At 49.4% G+C, this 23802-nt stretch overlaps 2 protein-coding genes across 8 annotated transcripts; one reads left to right on the top strand and one right to left on the bottom strand.

Moving 5' to 3' along the window:
* The first annotated feature begins 222 nt into the window (after positions 1–222).
* On the top strand, positions 223–9575 carry YBX1 (Y-box binding protein 1). Of its 4 annotated transcripts, none has more exons than XM_030963616.1 (8): positions 223–553; positions 894–957; positions 4317–4350; positions 6327–6416; positions 6633–6935; positions 7290–7369; positions 7472–7737; positions 9205–9575. In XM_030963616.1, the coding sequence occupies exons 1-7, from the start codon at positions 397–399 to the stop codon at positions 7704–7706; spliced, it is 963 nt and encodes a 320-aa protein (XP_030819476.1). In that variant the 5' UTR covers positions 223–396; the 3' UTR covers positions 7707–7737; positions 9205–9575. The 4 variants fall into 4 exon arrangements, with proteins under 4 accessions (XP_030819476.1, XP_030819475.1, XP_030819474.1 ...); XM_030963615.1 differs by having other exon boundaries at positions 9200–9575; XM_030963614.1 differs by having other exon boundaries at positions 7460–7737.
* Positions 9576–11688: 2113 nt separating this feature from the next.
* CLDN19 (claudin 19) lies at positions 11689–23449 on the bottom strand. 4 transcript variants are annotated; one of them, XM_030963875.1, is made up of 6 exons: positions 23170–23449; positions 14319–14440; positions 13864–13966; positions 12752–12916; positions 12411–12602; positions 11689–11841 (listed from the first exon to the last, which is right to left on the bottom strand). In XM_030963875.1, the coding sequence occupies exons 1-6, from the start codon at positions 23390–23392 to the stop codon at positions 11738–11740; spliced, it is 909 nt and encodes a 302-aa protein (XP_030819735.1). In that variant the 5' UTR covers positions 23393–23449; the 3' UTR covers positions 11689–11737. The 4 variants fall into 4 exon arrangements, with proteins under 4 accessions (XP_030819735.1, XP_030819736.1, XP_030819738.1 ...); XM_030963876.1 differs by lacking the exons at positions 11689–11841; positions 12411–12602; positions 12752–12916; positions 13864–13966; positions 14319–14440 and adding exons at positions 18085–18693; positions 21204–21350; positions 21780–21867; positions 22100–22264; XM_030963878.1 differs by lacking the exons at positions 11689–11841; positions 12411–12602; positions 12752–12916; positions 13864–13966; positions 14319–14440 and adding exons at positions 18645–18693; positions 21204–21350; positions 22100–22264.
* Between the last annotated feature and the right edge of the window lie 353 nt (positions 23450–23802).

The following is a 23802-nucleotide window of genomic DNA, read 5'->3' as shown; positions in this document are numbered from 1 at the left end:
GGGCGGGGACCCCGGGTCGGCCGGTGAGAAAAGCTAGCTTGGCAGCCGCGGGCGAAGCAACCAATGGGCGCTCGCTCTTGAGGAAAGGCAGGTGTCACCGCCAATAGGTTTTCGGTGGGGGCCGGGGGCGGGTTGAGGAAAGGCCAATGGGGTCGCTCTCCGTTTAACGGGCGGGCCGGGTGGCGAATTGTGGCGCGTGCGGGCGGGGCGCGCGGGGTGGCTAGCCGGTGCGCGCCGCCATTGTGGCCAGTTCGATCGGTATCGGGAGCGGAGAGCGGAGCTCAGCGAGCCCGGAGCAGGGAGCAGCCCCCCACGGCCGGCCTCAGTCACCATCACACCGCGGGAGGCGGCGCAAACAGCAGTCACCACCACCGTCCGCACCGAACAGCCGCCGCCATGAGCAGCGAGGCCGAGACCCAGCCGCCCGCCGCCCCCGTCCCCGCGGCGGCCCCCGCCGCCCCCGCCGACTCCAAGCCAAACGGTGGGACCGGGAACGGGGGCAGCGGCCTGGCCTCGGCGGCGCCTCCCGCTGGCGGGGACAAGAAGGTCATCGGTGAGGGCAGCCTGGGGTCCCGGAGTGGGGTGGGAAGCCCCGATCCCCTGCCCCTCCCCCGCCATGGCTGAGGGTGGCGCGCGCTGCCTTCCCCCCCGAGGGGCGGTGCGCACCCCCTCCCCGCCCCCGGCTCGTGTCCTCGCTTGCTCGCGCGCGCGGCGGCCGTTAGTCGCCCCCCTCTCCCTCGCCTCCCCGCGCGCTGCCGACCCCGCGTGCCGGGTGGGGGCGGGGCGGCGCAAGATGTCCGCCACGCGGGGCCTTTGTGCGCGCGCCTCGCCACGTGCCCCTGACGCGCCGCTCCTTCCCCTCCTTCCCCTCTTCACTCTGCCCCTTCCCGCAGCAACGAAGGTTTTGGGAACAGTGAAATGGTTCAACGTGAGGAACGGTTACGGCTTCATCAACAGGTGAGCGCCTAGACGCGGCGGGCCTTGTTACGGGAGGCCCGGGGAGGGGGGCGCGGCTCTTGTGTCGCGCGGGTGACAGGCGGGGTGGGAGGCGGCGGTGCCTTTGCCGCCTCTCGCCCTTCTTGGTAGAAGGAGCTGGGGAGATGCGCCCTTTCTCCACCCCGGGGTTTCTGACCCTCTCGGGGCTTGCTTTTAAGTCCTTAAACCTAAGGCAAGAGCTGCGCTCTCGAAGCGAGTCTGTTTCCACGGCGATGTGTCTTACATTATGGTCCATCCTTTTATGATGTATGGGGTTTTTTTTTTTCCCCTTAAGGATATAAAAGTACACTGGCTGTCAGGACACACAGTATTTGTTCAAACTGCGTGAAGTTCAGTCAATGCAAGCAAAAATTGCTTTTAGTGCTTGGTAGTTAAAACACGCTCTAATGAGGGCACCCCCAACATGTAGGAAAATGAGCAAAAGGAGCACAGTTCACACAGTCTACTGCCACACTCAAGTGTATGGACTGGTCTCATGAAACAAGTGCCTAAAGATTCTTTTTATGACAGTAGTTGATGTGAAAGAATAATTTGAACGCTTTGGGACTTATTTAAGTACCTGAAGTAGGCCTGTCAAGGAGAGGAAGTGCTCTGCAAACAAGTTTCCTAAAAATGGGCAATTCTTGCCCCCATTAGTTGGGGGGGCCTCCCCGGAGTGTTGCCAGAGCTGTTTCCCTTAATTCGTGGTACTTAAACTTCCCAGTCTCAGAATGAGGCTGCATACTGGAAAATCCCCCTTTAGACAAGCAAGTATAGTGTTATTATTGGAACTTTTATTTATGTTTGGTTTAAACACTGCCTTTTTGAACTGCCTTTTACTTTATGAACTAGTCTAAATTGTCTGTCAAGCTCCTGAATTGGTTTTGTGTCTGCAGCTTTACAAACTTGCCTCCCAGTCTGCCCAGTTGGCATTGTTCATCATGCCATGCTTCAGCTCCCAGTGTTGAGGAGTCACCGGTGCTGAGAGCTGTTGTGTCGCTGGCCTTGGAAACGCCTCCCAAATCCCAGCCACAAACCCGACCTCGAGGGAAGGCTTTTCCTGTTTCCTCGGCAGTGAAATGTTCTGTGATGTCAGTCAAGCAAGGAAGCAGCAGCAGCTAGTTGAGACATCCGAGTAGCTTCCCCAGTCATTACTTTGGCAGCTGTTTAATCCCTGAGGTTGCCATTTGTAATGAGAAACCCAGTATGATCTTGTATTATCAAGAGATTAGAGCCTGGTAACTGAAGGGGAGGACATTTCCTCAGCTCTGGAATCTTTGCTTGGCTGTAGGGAAGCTGTGCAGGAGCTCCTGCCCTTGCATGGCTCTGTTGTAGCCAGATCTGCTTTCAGATAAAATGAGGCTATGGAACTGAAATGAGCTTTCATGTAGTTGCATGCTCACTTCAGGTGTTTCCTGTGTGTTCTTAGTGTTAGAGGTGTGATTCTGTTCCAAAATAGGAAGGAGTTTGAATTCTGGGTCTTTGATAGTTGTTTCTTGTGTTTGCCAAAATAACAAGTGGATGTGCAAAAGCCGCTGGCTTGGTCTGTGCCATAGCTGGAGCTGCAGTGTCTGGCATGGTATTTGGTGCCCTGCTGGACTTGGCATCTTCTTAGTCTGTCTGCTTGTCTGTTGCCCTTTTTCTAATATATTTTAGTGGATAAAAGATGTGAATGGAAGAGTGGCACAGTACAAAGATCAGTTAAATTATTTGTTTGGCTTTCAGAATGGGTGTTTCTCTTGTACTCTTCCAAATTTTCTTTGAAAAAGTGATGGTCCTGTTGTTCCATCATCCGCATGGCAGCATGCTTGCTGCTTCCAGATGTGCTTGCTGGAAAACAGCATTGGGAGTGATGTGGCCAGTGGCATTAGGCTGTAAAAATGACCTGGTGTGTTTTTCACTTGATTCAGTGAGCTCTGTGTGACCTTGTTAGTTGTCCAGCCAAAACTCCGATGTCCTCTTGAATGGAAACTGCTTTGCAAATGAATTTTAAAAACAAGTATTTGGTCTGGTTGTCCAAAATTCAACCTGTACAAAAGTACAAGGCGTCCGTGTTATGGATAAGCACTTCCTACCACTGTTTTTCAGCTGAGGATGAAAGAAGGTGCTCAGCATTTTCACTAGAAGCATGTTATTACTATTCTCTTGTGAAGGTTTTCAGCATTTTAGGCATTATATTTTGAAGAAGAGTCTTTCAGCTTTGGCTTTGCAAGGGCTTCTGAGTGCTGTTTTCTTGAGGCTTTGGAGATGACATAGGAATGGCTCTGCTTTTTGGCTGCCTTTTCCCAGTAACCTTTGTGGTCTGTAGGCATCAATTTCAAGAGGAAACAAGGGGACTTATTTTTACCAGTGATGTCTGATGGAATAGCTGTAACTTGGATGGCATCTCTGGAAGAAGTTTAATTGTCAAATCTCACTTTTTAAAGCTGGGGGAAAGGAGCACCTGGCTTTATCTTACTAAAAACCATCCCAAGTATTCTGTTACCACTAGCCATGAGCACTTCAGTTCAGAGCATGTTTTCACACAAGCTTACTTATGTCTTTAACTAGGAAATAAAAGCCAATTTGCTGTTGATTCAGGCTGTTCCATGCTGTAATGAAAACACTGCAGTGAGGGTGGGTTGGTGTGGTGGGAGCTGGAATGCTTCAGGAGTGGTGGAGATGGCTTGTGCAGCTCTAACCAGTGCAAGGTTGTCTCTGCTGTACCTCTTCAGAGCAGAAAATAAACTTCTGACTGAAGCTGGTACTCTGTTGTGGTTGTTCAGGCTCATGGCAGTTGCAAAAGCTCTGCCAGGGTCCCGCTGAAGGATGGGTGCTCTTGGGTCCTTATAGATACAGACCTGAGCTCTTCTCTGTTTATTGAGAGGGGAGACCAAGGCTTGACCAGCTGTGCTGCCTTCATGGGCAGCTGGTGTTGCTGTTCCTCAGGTAAGTGAAACACTGAGGCTGAGGGGTTGTAAGTGAGGCTGCAGTGGCAAGGGCAGAGCTGCTTCCAGAAAGCTGCAGTAGCCGCCAGTCTCTCACAGAGCACTGCTGGGAAGGAGTGAGTGGTCACTGTCAGGTGTTCAAACATCTCTGGTGATGGGGTGTGAAGGATAGAGGGGTGTGCAGCAGTGAGGAGGAATGTGCCTTACTGACCATTCAGCATGCGCTTTGCACTTTGTGTAAGCTGATCTCTTTCCTACACACAGTAAGCTAATAGGACCTAGTTGAGAGCAGGTTGAGGAGTAATGCTGAAAGCCTGTTATGATAGATCTGCATTTTGCCTTTGTACCAAACAACTGAATTTTTAATTTACTGTGCATTTTATTAATGAAGTTCAATTTCCTGTTGTTTTGCAGGAATGACACCAAGGAAGATGTGTTTGTCCATCAGGTAAGATTTCCTTGAAACTGAAACATATTCTCTCTCAGAAATTGCCTGTTCCTGACCCATTTGAGTAGGATTGAAGTTGTGGAAGAGCCTTGCCTTTTCACTGTTACTTGAACACAAATAACTGATTCTTGGTTGCATTGCAGGAAGAGCCTGCTTGCACTTTTGGGTTTTGCACATCAGCTAAGTGGGCTATGGTTGTACAGTGATGAGAGTTGCACTTGATGCTAGTATGGGCTTGGGGATAACTGCTTGGAGTTCAGTCACCTTGTGGATTCATACAATGGTTAAGTAAGCATCTGGAAATAAAGTTAAATGAATAGCTTGCAGCAGGGAAAGAAATTAATTGAACTTAGGGATGAAGTGACAATGAAACTTTTTTTTCCTAGGCAGAATTACAGATTTTATTGCTCTAGGCTTTCTGTGAAAGTCTACCAAAATTTTAGTCCAGGCTTTTCAATTTAACTGATATGTATCCTTAGATATAATGTATGGCAAATAGTTAAGCCTCTGGAAAATAGACCAAGAATGCACACCACACCTGTGTCTTACTTTATGGAGCAGGTTTGCCTTGGTTTAGTTCTTTGTCTAATTGAGAGGCTGTGATCAGCAATTTGCTTTTTGCCCTTTCTGGCTCAGGATCTCCTTAGTAAGCAGACCACAAAGAATTCTTAGTGGAGCCTGCTTTACTCTGGCATTTTATACTCTCTCAGCTTCATGCTTGTTCTTTGTATGAATTACCAGCTTTTAGAGGCACTGGTTTGTGAGAGGTTATACATACCCTGAAGGGAGGCTTTCAGACCCGATGGGCAAGTAGGGCCATCTGTAAGTGACCTTGACTTACTGATTGTGTTACAGGACTTGTCATGTAGCTGGTGTCTCTGTTTCTGAAATAACAGTTTGGTAATGATTTGTTTTAGTGTAATATTTTTACAATTAAACCGTTATAGGGCTCTAATCAGAAAGAAATCAGGTTGTTTGAGAAGTCTAGCTGTGTGTGCTTTTCTCCATCCCTGTTACATACCTCAGGTGTCACAAAAAGCTGTTGGACTGGCTGCTTGTTGTAATAAGGCTTTCCTTAAAGTTACTGAGACTTGTGGGCATGTTTTTCTATTGATTTTGTACAATTTAGGCAGAAGAAATGCAATCAAATACCTGTGTGGCAGGTATTTATATTAAAGTTGTTACACTGTTATTGCCCTTCATTTAAAGTGTTTGATAAGCAGGACATGCCTGAGCACAGTGTGTATTGAGTATTAACTTGTCTGCTGAAGATGTCATCCAGTACAGCAGAGCACCGAAAACTGAGTCTGTTCTAGTAATGTTGTTTGACAGGTGGGCCACCGATACAGAGGATTGTCTGGTGCTGATGCCTAGAAAAGACCAATCCTTGTTGTGCAATACACAACTGGAGTAGATTTAGGATTAATTGGTTAGACCTGTAGTAGAAACTATGGTGTTGGAAGCCATGGAGGAGGAGATCTCTTGATACCTGGCTATTTTTATGTTTACAGTGTATGGAACACAGAAGCTGCTGTGTCCTGTGGTGTGTGGGAAATTCTGGAGGGCTGGAAATCCAAGAGGGTGATTGGAAATGCTGTGATATATTGGTGTATAGGCAGCAGAGGAATTAATAACTATCATAGTGACGTTGAATTTTAAACTCTGATTATAGGAGTGCTTTAGCCAGTGTGTGGTGTGAGAGTTTTCCTCTTTGTTTTCAAACTGCCTTTTTAGCCAGCAGACAGCATGTTGACAGGTGCTTCCAGTTAATGGTAAAGCTGTTGCACATTTCAAATAGTCCAGAGCATAATACAGGTACATTTTATGACTTCCTGGATTTTCCCAATTATTCAGTTGCTTTTTCAGAAGTACAGGTCTTTCTCCTCAGATAGAGAAACTTAAGTATTTAGTAGTCTAAAAAAAAAAAAAGTCTTCCTTTGTATTCTTATGCTGTGCCTGCACTGTTGTGTTGTTAGACTGCCATAAAGAAGAATAACCCCAGGAAGTACCTCCGCAGCGTAGGAGATGGAGAGACCGTGGAGTTTGATGTGGTTGAGGGAGAAAAGGTAAACACATCTCTCGGGTGTCAGAGCGCACATGGAAAACTCAGGTTGCAGGCTTGGTGTGGTGCCTGTGGTTTGAGTTGATGCCTGATGACATCCAAGGAGGTGAATGGTTTTTCATTTCTTCACAATGTGGATATAAATCTTTGCTCAGTACTAGACTTATGATGTAGCTGGTGGGATGGTGACTGTTTCCCTAATGCTATTTCCACTCTTTAGGGTGCGGAGGCAGCCAATGTCACAGGACCTGGTGGAGTTCCAGTGCAGGGCAGTAAATACGCAGCAGATCGTAACCATTACAGACGATATCCACGTCGTAGGGGTCCTCCACGCAACTATCAGCAGAACTACCAGAACAGTGAGAGTGGGGAAAAGAACGAAGGAGGAGAGAACATACCAGAAGGCCAAGCCCAGCAACGCCGTCCCTATCGCAGGCGGCGGTACCCACCTTACTATATGCGTAGGCCCTACGGGCGTCGTCCACAATACACCAACCCTCCCGTACAGGGAGAGATAGTGGAGGTAACATTTGCGTGACGTATGATGCTAAACGGGCTTGGTTGCTTTGGAGCAGGGTGATGGGATGCACCTTTTGACACTTCTTGTAGGTACTCCAGCTGATTTTGGTAAGGTTTGGCAGTAGCGTGAGATGAAGTAGCTGAAGGTCTTTATGTTATAGCGTCTAAAAACCAGAGTGTTACAGTTTTTTATGATTAAGTGGAGGATTCTCCATCATGTGTGCCCCTCTTCCCTAGAACTGCTGTCCACCTTGACTGAACTGACCATCTTCCAGATGCTTTCTCACAGTGTGACAAGCTGTGGAGTTAGCACATTTCTGGTTGGGGCTGAGGAGGTCTGTGGCCTGATGTCTTGCAGGGTGCTGACAACCAGGGTGCAGGAGACGGCAGACCAGTCAGGCAAAACATGTACCGGGGTTACAGACCAAGATTTCGCAGGTATGCTGCAGATCAGCTGCTGGTTTTAGCCTTGTTCAGAAACAGAGCCGGGACATGGTGATGCTCAGGTGCTGCATAGTTAAAGCCTAGCTTGACTTTCAGGGGTCCTCCTCGTCAAAGACAGCCTAGAGAGGATGGAAATGAAGAAGATAAAGAGAACCAAGGGGATGAAACCCAAAGTCAGCAGCCACCTCAACGTCGGTACCGCCGTAATTTCAACTACCGACGCAGACGCCCAGAGAACCCTAAACCACAAGATGGCAAAGAGACGAAGACAGCCGAACCACCAGCTGAGAACACGTCCGCTCCCGAGGCTGAGCAGGGCGGGGCTGAGTAAATACCGGCTTAACATCTCTACCATCATCCGGGTGCGTGACAGGGACCTGGGGATGCCATTTGTTGACTTTTTCTTTTGTTGCTTTGTATTTGTGCCTTACAATGTTTGGACTCTTCTTGCTCACACATGCTGTAACTGATTTGTGATTGTGTCTGCAGCACTGAATTGTGAGGCTTTGTTGCATCAATGCTGACTAATCGGGAGGACTTAGTTACAAGCTTCAGTTGTCACTGATGGAATACTGTTACACTTAAAATCTTGGCTGTGTGCAGTAGTTTAGGTGTACAGCAGTCTCTGCTCGCCCAGAAATTCAAGCAGTGCAAATGTAAAGACTTGAAAGTAGTCAGGAGAAGCTGTGAATTAACATGCTGGGATTTACCCAGCTCCATCAGTGCCTGAGCTGAGTCCCTACAGGAGGTGGATGGCATTGAGACCTTGGCATCCATTTCTACAAAGGTGATGCAGAATTAGCAGGAGTGTCTCAGGAGCAGCTTTTTATCTAATCAAAGTGCTGGAAAAACTGGTAGAAATTGTGGCTTTGTCAGAGCATGTGGGAGTTTTGTTGCAGTGCTGAGATGTGGACTCTGGAAGAGTTGTGTGCAGGGCAGGGGCCAGAGGCTGGGTTAGTTGCAAGGGAACCTATTTGTGATTGAGGCTTGTTTAATGCTGACTCCTGAGAGACAGTTCTGCTAATTTGGGAATATTTTCATTGCCAAGAGTCTACATGTTCTGCATTTCTTGTCACCCATGTGTGTATCCCATTCATTTTGTTCCTTGCTTATTACTTGGAGGGCAGGAAAGTGAAAGAAGCATATAGGCTGTAGTGGGAGCAGGCTGAGTGGTCACATTGATGGGATGGACAGGGGCTGGAGGGGTTGGGCTGGGAGACGGCTCAATGCTGGCAGCAGCTGCAGCCTCTCCCAACTGTGGGAGCTTGGGGACTTCATCTGCATGGGCTCTACTGCTTCATGTTCCGCTTGCAGATGGATCATTCGCTCACTGTCCAGACTGTGCTGCAGTGATCTCTGTGCACTTTTGGTGAACATTTGTTGTATCCTGGTATTCGTCTTTGTGGTCAGCCCCTCCTGGATGAATTCTTAGAACATAGGCTTCAGAAGAATATGACAAAATCACCTTGGTTCGTCTTGCTGTCTGGTAGCATTGGAGAATATTGGCTTTAGTGTCTGTGCTTTGAGCAGTGGCTGAATGTTGGCAGAGCCTGGTGGAAGCAGCCTTCCCCATGACAGGAGGGATCCCTGTGGGTTTAAGTTGACTGACTCTTTGGAGTCCTTGGCATTGTTCCTTTGCAAAGGTGGCTGGTGTGGTTGTGGGGGGTGGGGCGGACAAGGAGAAGTATCTGGTGAGGGTTGCGCTGTGAGCTTGTGACAGGCAGCTTAGGGTGAATTTTTGAGTTGCAGGTGAGCCTTGGTACACAAAGCACCCCTGTAACCCTTTGACACCTGTCTGATCAGCCTTTTTTCCCTCTTTTTCAGTTTAGTCATCAAAGAAAAGACTTCAAGAAATGAAGAAGAAAATGAAATTCCAGCAATAAGAAATGAACAAAAGAATTGGAACTGAAGACCTTAAGTGCTTGCTTTTTGCTGTTGACCAGATTACTAGAACTATCTGCATTATCTATGCAGCATGGGGTTTTTATTATTTTTACCTAAAGAATTCTCTTTTTGGAAATGATAAACGCGTTTTTTAAAAGCCTGGTTTTTCTCAATATACCTTTAAAAGTTTGTAAATTGTTTCATATCTGGTCACGTTGAGATTTTTAAGAACCTCATTTTTAATTTGTATGAAATATACGCCTGATTTTTTCAAGTCAAACTGCAAGCATCTGTTAATAAAGGTCTTAAAGAGTTACCATGTGTGCTTAAGTGTTTTAAAGGTTTTCAGTATTCATAGAAGGTTTGGGAAAAAAATGACTGCTTTACTCTTTGGGCATACAGGCTGGTGGGGTAAAGCAGAAAAGTTGAAGTAGAAAAACCAATGAAGGTGCAATTGAGTCACATTGGAGAATGAGGGGCAGCCACAGAGGGGTGGGAGTTTCTAGTGCTAGCCCAGTGTGTTTCCAGGAGCTGTTTGCTGGTACAGCTTGGCTGTGTCCTTGCTGGAATACAGCACTTGCAGACCTGACTTGGTGTGATGGTGCTTAAAAAAAAGGGGGAACCCTCCCCCAAAAATGGTAAAATCACACATTGGTTTGGGTTGGAGGAATGAGGAACCTTAAAGCTCACCTCATCCCATACCCTGTCAGTGGGGCAGGGACACCTGCTTGCAGATTAGGTTGCTCCAATCCCTGTCCGGGCTGGCCTTGAATACTTCAGGGATGGGGCAGCCATGGTTTCTCTGGGCAGCCTGTGCCAGGTTGTAGATACCAGAAAAGTCCCAAACTTGCCATTGGGGCTGTGCTATAGCACAATTGCTCCGTGAATGCACTGCAGAGCCAGCTGGGTGCAGCAGCATGGAGATGGGGCTGTGCCTTATGACACAACTGGCTTTGGCTGCACCCCACTGCCATGGTGAGAACCTGGTGAGTGGGGGCTGCTCCCTCAGCATGGAGCTCACAGCTGTGCCGTGGTCTGACAACACCCGTTAGAACCACCTGCAGGAGGGGGTCACTGTCCAATGGCAGTTTTTGGGACCCTTCTGCATACTAGTGAGCTCTGTGCTCTTAATAATTTTCTTGTGGGCTGCAGTGTCATAGTCATCCCCAGTGTCACAACAATCCTAGTGCTCCAGGCTTTGTTCTCTACACCTGCTAATGCTCACACGTGCTCATCCCTTGGCTGTGCCATTTGTGAGCATCCCTGCCCTCCAGACACTGCTGTTTGACAGCACAATCTCGTCTCTGCTCCTTCCTGTCACTCAGTGTTTGGATTTTCTCCTTTCCCAGGTTCCTGGGGTCCTGGGAAACAAGACAGACTTGCCCCAGACATTCCATCTTGCAGAAGTGTGAGAAGCAGCACTAAAAAACAGCTTTGCTGCTTTTTGACTTCATGTGAGGGGGCAGATGGCTCAAGAAGACCCTTATAGCTCCTCTAGGTTTTGGATGCAGGTGTTTTGCAGCCTGGCTGGGCTGCAGGAGTGGGACAGCGAGTCTTCACACCCATCTGTTTTGGGGACTGACTGTGCCCCTGCAGCACCATCTGCTTGGGCCTGGAGCTTGACTTTCCTCCTCTCAGGGTGACAGTGCTGAGGTGATTCTGCTTGGTTTCCCTGTGCTGCAATGGTGTCTGTGTGCCTAGCTTGGGGTAGTAAGGAGAAGTAAGGGAATGAGGCCACAACCAGTATTCAGTAATTGAGGGTGGTGGGGATTGAGTTGGTGGGTTTCAGGGTCTGGTTTGTTTTCATAATGTTTTACAAATGCCGAAAGATAATTCATTTGGAAAACAGAATTCCCATTTTGTGTGAACTTAAAAACCACACTCTTAGTAGAGCATCTCCATCAGGCTTCAGACTGACTCACCTCCTTGTGTGTATGGCTTCGATGTTCCTTCATGATCCCCATGAAAACATGGATAACTAAGTATTCCAGACTCCTGGTTTTATCCAGTTTTTGAGCACAAGCCTCATACTGCCCTGAGTCCAAGCCCAGGGAAGGTTTCCAGTGGGGCTGGTGTGGGAGGGCTACCAGCCACATGGAGTCAGTGCTGCTCCGTCTGGAAAAAGACTTCCCACTGAATTCTCCCAAAGCATGGGCTGAGCAATGTCAGAGGAGCTACCCTGCCCTCAGTGTCCTGACAGCTTTCCCAGGGAACAGGGGCATCTTTCCTTAAAGCAATACTTTTCTGGGATTTATTTCCATGAAACCTGGCTGGAAGTGGGGAAAAAACCCTCCCCTGGCTGACTGCTGCAGTACCTTTGCTTTTAGCAGTCAGCTGGCTACATCAGAACCTGGAAGCAGCTGCAGAAATGTCTCAGTACAGGTGCTAGTGCTTTAATGAGGTCAGACTGGCAGGGAGAGTGTCCCATATCAGGGCGGGGTGCAGGATCAGGGCGGGGTGCAGGAGGTGCTGCGGCCATCACACACGGGAATCCATGGCGTACATCTTGCTGGTGGCTGTCCGGGTGGCTGTTTGGCCCTGGGGCTGGGGATGCCTCTGGAGTTGACAGTGGCTGCTGGGGGCTGCCAGGAAAGAGTTGGGGTTGTGTCATGGCCGGCAGTTGCAGGGTGACTTGGGACTGCCACAGCATGGGCACACAGCAGGAGAAATTAACTGAGACAGCCAGCAGGGTTAACTTCCACCCCATGGGACCAGACATAAAGATTGGAGATGACGTCTGGGGAAGCATCATCTGCCCAATGTCCCTGGTGGGAGGGCTGTATTTCAACCAGCACATCCCTGCAGCCACTGTCTCAGGCTTTGGCTGACGACAGGGATTCAACTTCAGCACAGCTACTGCTTTGAGTAAACATCAGCACACCTTCACCAGGACTTGGAGGTGCACAGATGTGGATGGATCCCTGCATCCTCTTCATGCCCTTATAGGGTTTATGGGGCCCCTCACTCAGCCCTGTTCTGCCTTGTGTAGCCTTCCCAGCCAAGGGGCACAGGTTGGGCACAGAGGGGTCCCCCTTGGTTAGGCTGGGCCCTGCAAGAAGCCTCTGTGCCCTCTGAGCTGGTCCTTTACCCCTTATATCTGCAGGGCAAAAAGCTACTTGAGATAAGATGGGGTGGAATGAGACAGACTGACCTGTGCAGGCATAGAGGCAGCAGGTCAGCAGGACAGATGCCACAAAGCAGCCCATGGAGCCAGCCATCCCCAGCCAGCACGACCACCCAAAGTCATAGTGGACTCCCAGGAATATATTGTGTGACACCAGCATGGCCCTCTCCACGTAGACATCCACTGCATACCACACAGAGCCTATGAGACCCAGGATGCCTAGGAGAAAAGGGGCTTATTAAAAACAACCATACAACACCCCATACTCCCCAAGCCCCACTGAGGGGGTGCCACTAGCTCCCAGCATGCTCCCCAGCTCCCTGTGGGCCATGAAGTCTGTTTGCTCCAAAGCTCTCCCAGTCACGCACTCCCAGCGCAGAGTATGACTCCAGCTCCATAGCACATCTTCAGTTTGACACAAGGATCTTCCTTGAGGAAGGTGATACAGTCAAGCCCAAGGACCAGTGTGGCCAAAGCCAGGCCAGCCAGGAGATCTGCCGTGATCATCAGGGTCCGTGTCACCACGATCTTCACTGGGCAGAAAAGTTAAAAACAACCAGAAACAGGAATGAGGAATTACCAGAGGAACAGGGGTCTCCAGATTTCTGCCCATGTCCTTTTTGAGTCACCCAGCTCACCAGTGCCATCACACTGGAATCCACTAACTCCATCCCTGCCATGGGCCAAGGGAAGGTGCTCAAAAAGCTCATCAGAAACTTAATAAGGACTTAAACCCATGATTAGACCAGCTCAAGAAACCAAACAACTCAAGGTATACCCATCACCACTGGTATGTAGTCGCCTGCTCAAGTCATTCTTGAGCAAAAGACACTGCTGCTCACAGTGTTTTTTCCTCCAAGTTGTGTAGCAGGTGTTTTAAACAGCAAATGTCAATATACCAGTGAAAAACTAGAGCTGGCATGGATCATATCACTAACTGTGATGGGACTGTGCCCTGCAAAGCTCGCTTCTCCCCCAAGAGCAAGGTGGCAGTCCCCCTTGGTCCATACCAACTACTTTCCTTCTCCACTGCCTGAATCTGTGTTGTTCCATGTAATGACCCAACACAGAGGTTCTCTCTGCAGGGCTTGGTATGCCCTGTGCAGGCCAGAAGAAATGTCCCTACCCTGATGTGACTGTCCCTGAGCTGTGGGCATGAGTCCTTTGCCAGTGGGACTGGTCCTTGCTCTGCCTGCAGCATAGTGGGTTGCAAATCCTAGGCTCTGCATGCTGGAGCATGTTTGTCGTGAGGTGGCACAGCTTCACAGCATCTTTTCTGCCTGATGACCCCATGGCAGGTCTAACTGCCAAGTTCCTGCCAAGACCAGGCTATTGGGGCAGGACATCAAGAGCAGCACTAGGCTGGTGGGGCTGACTGACAAAGGGCAGCTTGGTGCAATGAAAATCACTTTCCCTCTTGCCTTTCAAGAAGACTCTGAGCTGTGAACTTAATAAATGCCTCCAGGCCAGGTCAACTCACCTGGGTGGTCAGCCAGAATTGAGTCATATTGGTCGCAGGTCCTGACCCCGTCCTGCATGTTGGTGACACACTCCCTCCAAAGGCCCCGGCATTTGTGACTTACCTGGAAGTAGGAGAAAGGCACTCATGCAAAAAGCACCAGGGTTTCCCCAGCTTCCCATGGATCTCCCAGCCCAGCAAGGCAGATTTCAGGCTCCCACTACTACACCTGGATATGTCCTGGTGACTCCCTGCCCATACCTGCTCTCTGTTTTCTCCTGCTCCATCCCTCTACCTCCATAATCGTCTAATCCTTCAACTTAAAAAGCAGTGGCTTTGCCCCACCATGTCCCTTTTTCAAGCCTGTGGAGCCATTGTGCAACCTCATGGATGGCAAGGCACCCACCTTGCTCTCAGCTGCTCACCTTGAGGATGATGGTTGCTTTGCTCACCTTAAAGGTGGCTACTCTGCTCACCTCCAAGCTGTCATCAGCATTGACCATCCAGCAGTCCGTGCATGTGGCCAGGAGTAGGAAGAGTGTTGAGAGAAGAGCAAACCCGAATGCTGTCACCTGTAGGGCTGCACTCATGGGGAGACCTGCAAGGGCACAGAGATGTTCACCAGCTCTGCTCTGGCTACTTCCAGACACCCAATCTTACAAGGACAAGGTGCCACCAAGGCCAGGCATCCTCTGGATCCCTAGGAGTCATCTGGGTCCTGTCTCACAGTGCTCACTTGCTGTCAAAATGCTCTAATATCCTCAGCCAAGGTTGGGCCACGAGGTTTACATGTAGAGAGAGCTTTTAGACACACAGTAATTTTGTAGTGGATTCATTTTCACATTGGTTCCCTCTCTTCCAAACAGAAAATGCCAACCATCAGTACTTGCCCTTTGGCAATCAACAGATGCTGGAAACCCCTGTCAAATAACTACTGCTAGGAAAACCTGTGACCTAAGCATGTCTCCAGAGAATCTCTAGAGACCTCCATCCCTGCCATATGACTTGGTGGGTACATCCTCTGCCTTTTCTTGCTTTTGCTTTTCACTCCAAGAAAAGCTATGAGGTGTTGAACGTCCAGGTTGGAGTACAAACAAGTGTCCCATGGAGGTGTCCTAATCTTAAGCACAAGCCCAAAGACACATCTCCCATTCCAAGGGGAACAAAGGCTGCTGGGGCATGATGTGGGTGCCCTGAGGAGCTGCCAAGGCTTTCCACAGAGGAGAAGGGAGGGCACCATTTGTTTTCCATCCTAGATGGATGTTTTCCATGCCTGGATGAAGGGACTCTGGAGAGAGGGGGAGCTGTGCCCAAGGTATGAGCTGGGGACATTGTGTCTGCAAACCCTGGACAGGAACCCTATTTTGTCATGTTTTGCAACCCAAAAAGCCAAATATTTTACTGCCTGAAGTTGCAGCCACTGCAACAACCCTTTGGACAGGGATTCATACAAATGAGTTAATTAGCAGCACCAGATGAGTTTCTGAGCTACATGAGTTAATTACCATCAAATGATAACTCATCATGATCCTTGTTTAGTACCTCCAGCCAGAGGCCGCCCACCCTGGCATGGCACAGGCTCCCTGTGGGGCAAAGACGGAAGGAGGGTTGTCCCCACACCCAATGTGCCCCATGTCCCCCCACATCCCCTCTTGGGATCTCACTGGTAGTAAATGCATCACTCTCACATCATCTCTGAGCACTTCCATCAGCTTCACTCCAAGTGGGAAGTCTCTTAGACCCCAATTTACAGTAAGTTCTTTTAATTCCCCAGGCTCTCTTCTGAGCTAATTCCCCAGAGCATTATTTGTTTCTGCTAGAGCCCAGCTGTTTTGGAGCCTTTGAAGAAAATCTGTTCAACCACTTCAGTTATATAATAAAGAAAAAGGAAGAGAAAGAAAATCTTAATGCTGGGAAAAATCAGCTCTAAACCTTGTTAATAATAAAAGGTGTTCATGGAGAGCATGAACTATTTACCTTCACTGCAGGCTCATCCTTGTTGCAGAGGGGGTGATGACAGAATCTCTTTGTTGCTGATGATTTGGGATAAGGGATGTAAGTCTGGAAGGCTTTTAAATGCTGATGGGATTGGATCCTGACTCATCTAATGGAGTCAGGGATACGCAGAAACAGCTGGAGCTTGTGCTGGGCTATTTAGGGTTTGTTCAAGGTATGTCAGCTGGGCTTTGTGCTCTGAGACATGATGGGCATCCCTGCAGTTAGAGCAGTCATAGGCTGGGAATGGAGCCTCCCCAAAAATGTCACATGAGGAAACCAGTGGAAACCTGCTGGGAACTCTCCCCAGGTGGGGGACTATGTGTGCTGGACAAATAATAGTTTTTTTATTAGACCTTTCAATTACTGCCTAAGAATGAGTGGCCTAAGATGCTGGAATGGAGTAAGATCCAGGAGTGATACCTGAGTTCAGAGGGTTGGAAGGGGCCAAAGAAAGGAGCTGGAATGCCAGGGTGGTAATGAACCTCTTTGACTGGTAATTAAGACATTTCTTTTTTTCCCATTAAGCAGAAAACAAGTGAAAACCCCTGCAGCAGTGATGGCTCAGGTCCCTGTCTGGTCAGCCCCCAAGGAGGTGCGTCTGAACCTGAATAGCAGCACCCCAGCTGTCTGGCACTTGGAGCTTCCCTAAAAGCTTCAGGTTTGTTCTCTAATCCCCTACTGTTTGGGGATTACACAGGATCTGTGTTACAGCATCCTCTGAGTATCCCTGGGCTCAGTTGCACCTCATGGCTCTGCCACCACTCACCCTCATCTCTCATTTCCATTCATGGGTCATAGTTGAGGTTCACTTGGGTTTTTAGGATGGGTTTTGCTTTTGTTGCGTTTTGTTTTTTTGGGTTTTTTTTTCTTCTAGATAATCCTCTGCAGCATTTTACTGTGGGCATTTTGGCAAAACACCAATCTTGGCAAATCCTTCAGCCCTGCAGAGATGCCCAGGTACCTGATGTGTGAGATTCCTGGGGCTTTGAGTTATTCTATTTTCCCAGAATTCTGGCACATGGCAAGCCTAATGCTTTGGAATGCAGCAGTGAATTAAGGCCAAAAATGTTCAGAAGGGTTTGTGAACCTTCATTTTCCAACCTTTACAGATCAAGAACGGTTCTTGGACATCTGTGACGCATGAAATGCTGTGTGACCCCAAGTGATACAAAACTGTACCTCCATGGTCTTGGCAACACCTATAGAATAGGTGTATTTATATTTTCTGCTCTGTCTAAACACTCAGCTTATATCAAACTAATCTGCTTTGTTAATCCACAACTGAAACCTTTTTGGGGGTGAAAAGAGGCAGGTAGAGGAGCAGAACTAGGAGCAGTCTGTCACAGCACAGCTAGTCTGTAGCTGAACAAGGTAAATCTGGCCGTAACAAATCCAATTCATCTGACTTGGCTCATTCTAGAAAAGAGGTAACAAAGACCTCAGCCAACCCTGTTTAAGCTTAGATGCAGATATACCAGTGGCCAAAGAGCTGGGGGAGAGAGGTCCCATCCAATCAGCTATCTAAGCTGGGAGACTCAAACGCCCTATAAAAAGGGCAGCTGCATTCAGCTCAATGCTCTTTGCTAGTGACTCTGTGTTGTGTCGTGTGTCTGTCTCCCACCCATGACTCCACATAACAGTGGTCAAATGATTAAGCTCCTTTCCCAGGTTAATGACAGTGAAAATCAGATCTTGGGTTTGTCAAAAAAATTTTGGTTTGTCAAAACAATGAGGTTTGTCACAACCATGTGTTAAAAAAGTGCTGACAAGACCCAAACCTTGAACTTCAGCAAATATTTTACTAAAAAAACTTGCTGTGGCTGGAAAGGAAAAAAAAAGAAAGATGTTTTCTGAGATGGGATCATCTCAGAGAACTAGAGAGGACTCAGCATATGCTGTAGGGGCAGGACAGTGAATAAGAATTATTAAAATCACCACCAAATTCAAACAGCCATGTCTCAGATGTGTGAGAAAAGCCCTTCTGCATGCCTATGTGTGGGGGTAATGTTCCCTTTTCCCTCATTTCTGCCTATTTAAAAAATGACTGTTATTTCACAGGGCTTTGGCTGAAAGCAAGAGGTATGACCCAAAACCTCAATACTGCTCATTAATCTGGTGTGTTTATTTGAAAGACAGGTGTCTGCCAGGGAAGGCAGGAGCCTCTCTTGGAATGGAGAATGTAAACCCCCTACCCCCGGATTATTATAATTTTGAAATCAAGGGGCTCTCAGGCAGATGTGAGGATAGGAATAACAATTCTTTACTAGTCTGTATAACAAGGCAAACAAAACAATAACAGAAGCAGGGACCCAGTAAAAGCCTTCTGGGCTGCTGGCACTTTCCCCTTTGGTGCAGTTACCGTCACAGCTGGCAGAAATGAGAAAAAAAAAATCCCGGGGTGGTGGACTAGATGTATTAGGAGTTCCACAGTGGTAGCTGCAACTCGGGGACCGCGCCGGCCACAGCGTGGAGAAACCCAGAGGCCGGACCGAAAAAAACAGCGGGGGCCGGGCTCTGAGCAGGGCAGTGAGAGGCGGGGTTCACGATTCACAGGGCACACAAGCAGATGGTGATCGGTCCCTCAGGGCTGAACTGTGGCGGTGCCGGTGAATTCTCTCTTGCAGTAAGCGACAGCCTGGCTCTCCTCCTCTGATGCCAACAAGCGAGAGCACCCAGCTGCCTCCAACCCTGTCTTTTTCACCTGCCCCATTCTGGCGGTATCTCTGTCCCCCGGAGAGAAACTCCCCGAGGGAAAAAAGGTATAGCCAGATGCTCCATTCCTCTCCCGACTTCAGACACAGTCTTTTGTCTTAAGTACCCGTAAGTATCCATAAGTCCCCAGTAGTTAGTTTCCTAGCAATTTATGGGAAAAAGAAAAATCTGTAAGTAAAAGAAAAAGGAAAAAAACCCCAACTCCCAACAACTGGTTTAATGACTAAGTGCTTTGGAGGGGGGGAAACTGTTTCAGCCTGCCTGTGCTGTGAACAAAGGCAGATCCCCCTCTCCAATGTGCTTCCAGCCTGGGCGTCCATCCCCAGGGAGCCTTCAGGTGACTATTGGAGATTGTCACAGCAGCCACCAAGGACAGGGAATCCCTGGGTTTGAGGTGGGATGGGATGTATTTCTGGACTAGATGCAGGAGGCAAAACGAGGATGCTAAGACGACACAGCAGCCATGCAAAAACCTGGATGGAAAACATGATCTCTAAAGAAAAACATGCACAGCAGGGGCCACGTCCCTGCATAGTGGAGTAAAAATCGGCTTAAATTAGTAAATACCCAATTAGGCACAAGTCAGCTCTGAATTCGTGGGAAATGGGAGAAAACAGGGAGAGTTCGGCTATAAGGGTTCATAAGAGGGCCCGTAAGTGGAAGATGCTGGTGGCATTTCAGCCTTGGGAAGAGACTTGTGGAGGGGTCAAGCTGGATTCCCAAGGATTTAATCTGAAGAAATTTGTAAGACCACATCCCCACCTTTGAGAGCAACACGTGGCAAAAGATGCAATATATTTAGCCAGGAGGGCAAGAACCGTTGAGGATGGGGGAAAGGCTCCTGCCACACTGCAGAAGTGGCTCTGAATCAGCACTGGAGGGGACTGGTCCAGATGGGGAGTGAGGGGAGATCAAAGAGACAGTTCCAGAAAGATGCCCATGATTTAAAATATTGTAATACCACCAAGTCACAATTTTAAGTACAAAAAATTCCAAGGCCATGCATCCCAAGGAAAAGTTAATGAAATTTATATTAATAGAATAAAAAACATTATTTACACTGAAATATAAAAAGGCCTTTTTAGTCTGTGGTTTTGTTTTGTTTTGTTTTGTTTTGTTTGTTTGTTTGTTTGTTTTAAAGCATAAGGTTCCTTTTCAATCCTTAATGCAGTGGCTTTGGTTGTTGTTTTTCGAACCCCAAAATCTGGGTTCAGCACCTGATGGGTGATGCCAGCCTACAAGCACTGCTCTCCCATGAGGTGTGCAGGACCGTTTTACAGGGGGACTGCAACTTAAAAGAGATAAAGGCAGTTCATACCAGGGAGAAAGAGAGAAATCACACCCCCCCTCGGGGAAAAAATAGCATTGTTTCTCCTCCAGCGCAGCCAGGGACCCAGACCCGGGCATGGGCATAACATCAAATAGAGGGAAAGGAAATCAAACAGAAGGAAAGAAAATAAAAATGAGAAAAGTAGAATAAAACAAAGTAGAGCAAAATAAAATAAAATAGAGCAACCCAAAATTTTTAAAAAATCAGCTTTCTCTTCATATTTGGGTTTAAAAATAGAATTAAAAAATAGATAATGAAGCTGTTTGGATAATTTTCAGTGTCCTTCCCTGTGGGTTGGTTGGTGCAACACCTGCAGTAGGGCTGGAGGGATGGACTACAGAGAGTTTGGAGGATTTACAGATGAAATTGGAGCTTTGGCAGTTACAAAACAATTAGTAGCAGTAGAATAGAGGTACAAAGTGGTGGAGGCAATTAGCAGGCTGTATTTGGAACCTTCACTGTCTGCTCTAGGGGATCTTGGCAGGGGAAGAGGGATTTGGACCCAGCAGGGAGGCACCAAAATTCAGGGCTCTGTCCATCTGCAACCAAAACCAAATAATTTGTTTTCAGACCCCCTTTTTGCTGCTTTAATTTGCCCAAACCCATTTATTGTTTAACAAGACACAGCCTGGTCCTGGACAGGAATGAGTCCAAGGCAGGTTTGGGCTGGCAGAGCTTAGCTGGAGCAACTGGCCTCCAGGAAGGAATCAATAATAATTAATAATAATTTTAAACTGTTACTTTTCAGTAGCAATGAGGAAGGGTAATGCTGCATCCTAAAAGCATCCCTCTGCCAAGAACGGGGTGTAGGGATGCTTGAATCCCAAGTTGGGCTGGTGCTGTTAGAAGTAAAAACCTCATCCAAGGAAAACCAAACACTGGCTTTCCTCCCCACTTGCTCCTGAAAACAGGATGTGAGAGAGGGGTGGCCATGGTACAAACCCCTTCTGTGTGGCACACCCCTGTGGGATTGGCCAGCTGGCTCTGTGCCCCTGTGCCACTGGCATCAGCCTCCCTGCAGCACCCCCACAGAATCCCTGTGACCGACAGAGATTGCATGGCCATAATGTGGGGCTGGGGGGTACCACCCCGCCCAGATGAGGAGAACACAGCAATGATGGACGTGAGAGGTGTGACACTTAAAACCTCTACTTTAGAGGCTGGCACTGAAAATGGTGCTGAAACCTGGAAGATAAGAAGGGGAAAGGTCTCACGGGGCATTCAGGGTCCAGGCAGGGTGGGAACACCAGGGTCTTGCCTCTTTTTGGGAGGGAAGGGAGGCACTGGGCAGCAGGAGCGTAGGGTTAGGGCTCAGACATACTCCCGGGCTGTGGAGGGCTGTGACTGCTGATGGTACTGCTGTCCTCGGCGCTCCTTGGCAGGGCAGGAGCAGCACAGGAGGGATCCCCCCAACATGGAGAGGCTGGCGGCCCCCCAGCCCACGAAGAGAGCAGAGCCGAATTCGTACCTGTGATGAAAGGGGTAAGGGAGCATCAGGGAGGGCCAGAGAGGCACAGGTGCAAACCGAGATGGGCAACAGGATGCTTGAAGCTCTGATGAGGTGATCAAGGTGATGTCAAGGCAGATTTTAGTTCTTCCCTCTCCATCCTCATCTTTCCTGTTGGCTGTATCCAGCTACCACATGTCCCCAGCTTATAATCCTCCCTGGGCTGAGATTCCACATGTGTACCACTACCCAGTCCCACCTGGTAACAGCTAAAGCTTTAGCATCAGGGACATCTTCTGCAAGGTGGCAGTGAGGGCTGGCAGAGGTCCCACCCGTGGAGCACATTGGCCCACAATGCTGTGCCTCACCAAAACCAGAAAGGAAAGGTCCAATGGGAAGTGCAGGGACAAGACAGGATTCAGACGGGCACCCCCTGAGCCAGGCTCTTACCTAGCGTTGATGGGGATGGTGCTCTCTCTGAAGAACTCATAGGTCACCTGTGTTGCATACAATGACACGGCAGCCAGTGTGCACAGACCTGGGCACAGAATCGTGGAATCACAGAATGTTTTGGGTTGGAAGGGACCTTTAAAGATCACCTAGTCCAAAGCCCCTGCAGTGAGATGGTTGCCTAGCTGTTCCACTAGACATCAAACGTTGGCTGTCAGTGACATCCAGCCCTCACCAAACTGCTCCCCTTCCTCTATCAGTGTTGAAAGGTGTTTGAGGATTCCTGCACCAGTGATGTATGAAGGCTAGAGCTGCCTTACCAGAGAGAATGAAGAGAACACCTCCAGCAACAGCTATGCGGCTTTTGGTAACAGGATCCTCCTCCCCAACTTTAGTGCATTTCATGCCCACCACGCTCACGATGATGCCAAAGAAGCCCAGGAGGAGAGAAATGACCATGAGAGCCCGGCATGTCTGGATGTGAACTGCAAGGGGGGAAGAAAAACTGCTCCCAGCAGGTGCCTTTGACCACAGCCGGGCAACTGGAAGCAAGGTCACTGTGTTCCATGCTGGTGATGATCTGTCCTTAACCCTGTCCTTGCTGTGTAACTCCCGTGTCATATCCTCCCCACTTGGTAGATATGGGGACCTGAGCTCAGCTCAAGGCACTGCTCCCAGTGCCTTCCCTGACCTTCCTCCCTTCCACTGTCATCCTGGTCATGACTGTGCCGGGCTAGGAAACACCTTGCCAGGAGCAGCACCACAGTCACCAAATGCCAAAAGGGTGATGCATGGTCACGGAGCAGGGGCGGGGGAGTTTTTGATGTTCCCATGGGGCACTCTTGGTATCTAAATGTGATGCCCACATTGGAGCTCAAACCTGCTGGGGCCAGGAGCATCCCAGCCACACAAATGGGCTCAAACCCACAGGGCCAAGAGAGGCTCAGTCCTGGGATGGGGGCCCAAGATTCACAGATGGAGAGGAAAGCTTGGACCCACATCAAGGCTCAGCTCAGTGGATGAGTGGACTCAGACCCTTCTTGGGTGGGGGGTCAGATCTACAATAGGGGTGGGGGCAAGAAGGACTTGGACCTGAAGGTGACTCAGGCTCCAGGAAGAGCCAGAGGAGCTCAGATGCATAGGGGAAGGAGGCATCCAGACGTGAAGAGGGCACAGACCTGTTCGGGATGTGTGTTCAAACTCATACAGGTGGGTTCAAACACAGAGAAGGGCTCAGAGACGTATGGGGGAGGGTCAAACCCACAGCGGGACTCAGACTTACAAAGGGGCAAGGGCATCTCAGGATCCCAAGGCGGAGACGGGGAGGGGGGACTGCATCCAAGAAAGGAAGCGGGGCTCATCCTACGGGGCCCCGGGCCCCCGTACCCACCTTCGAGGGAGAGCAGCGAGTCGTGCAGGCGGCACTGCACCTGCCCGGTGCTCTGGGCGGCGCAACTCATCCACAGCCCCTCGTGGAGCCCCACGGCCGTGATGATGGCGTCCCCGGCGTACGAGCTCTGTCGCCACTGCGGCAGCACGGCGGCCGCCAGCCCCGCCACCCAGCCGGCCAGAGCCGCCAGGTACCCGGCCACCTCCCGCGCCCCACCGCCCATCGCCGCCGCCGCTCCCGGGCCCGCCCCGGCGGACGGAGAGCGGCCGTGGGAGGAAGGACAAGGCCGGAGGGGGGGCTCTGAGGAGGAACACGGGGCGGGGCGGGGGGAGGAGTGCAATGTCGGGGGAGGATTTAAGGGGAAGGGAGACGCGTGGGTCTTGCGCGGGGAGATTTAGGTCCCCGAGGGGATTTTTTGAGTCTCGAGTGGGAGAGTTTGGGCCAAGGGGGTGGGTTATATGGAGCTTAGGGGGAATTGGGTACAGGGAAGCGGGAATTAGAGGCCTGGGGTGGGGGGCACTGGGGCCCAGGGAAGAGCATTAGGTCTGAGGGGGAGAGATTTGAATCTGAGGAGAGTGATTTGGGGTTGGAGACAAGGGATTTGAATCCTAGAGGGAAGAATGTGGTCTTAGG

The sequence above is a fragment of the Camarhynchus parvulus genome, chromosome 21 (genome assembly GCF_901933205.1).
Source record: "Camarhynchus parvulus chromosome 21, STF_HiC, whole genome shotgun sequence".
NCBI classification, from domain to species: Eukaryota; Metazoa; Chordata; class Aves; order Passeriformes; family Thraupidae; genus Camarhynchus; species Camarhynchus parvulus.
This window is presented reverse-complemented; position numbering and strand designations above follow the sequence as displayed.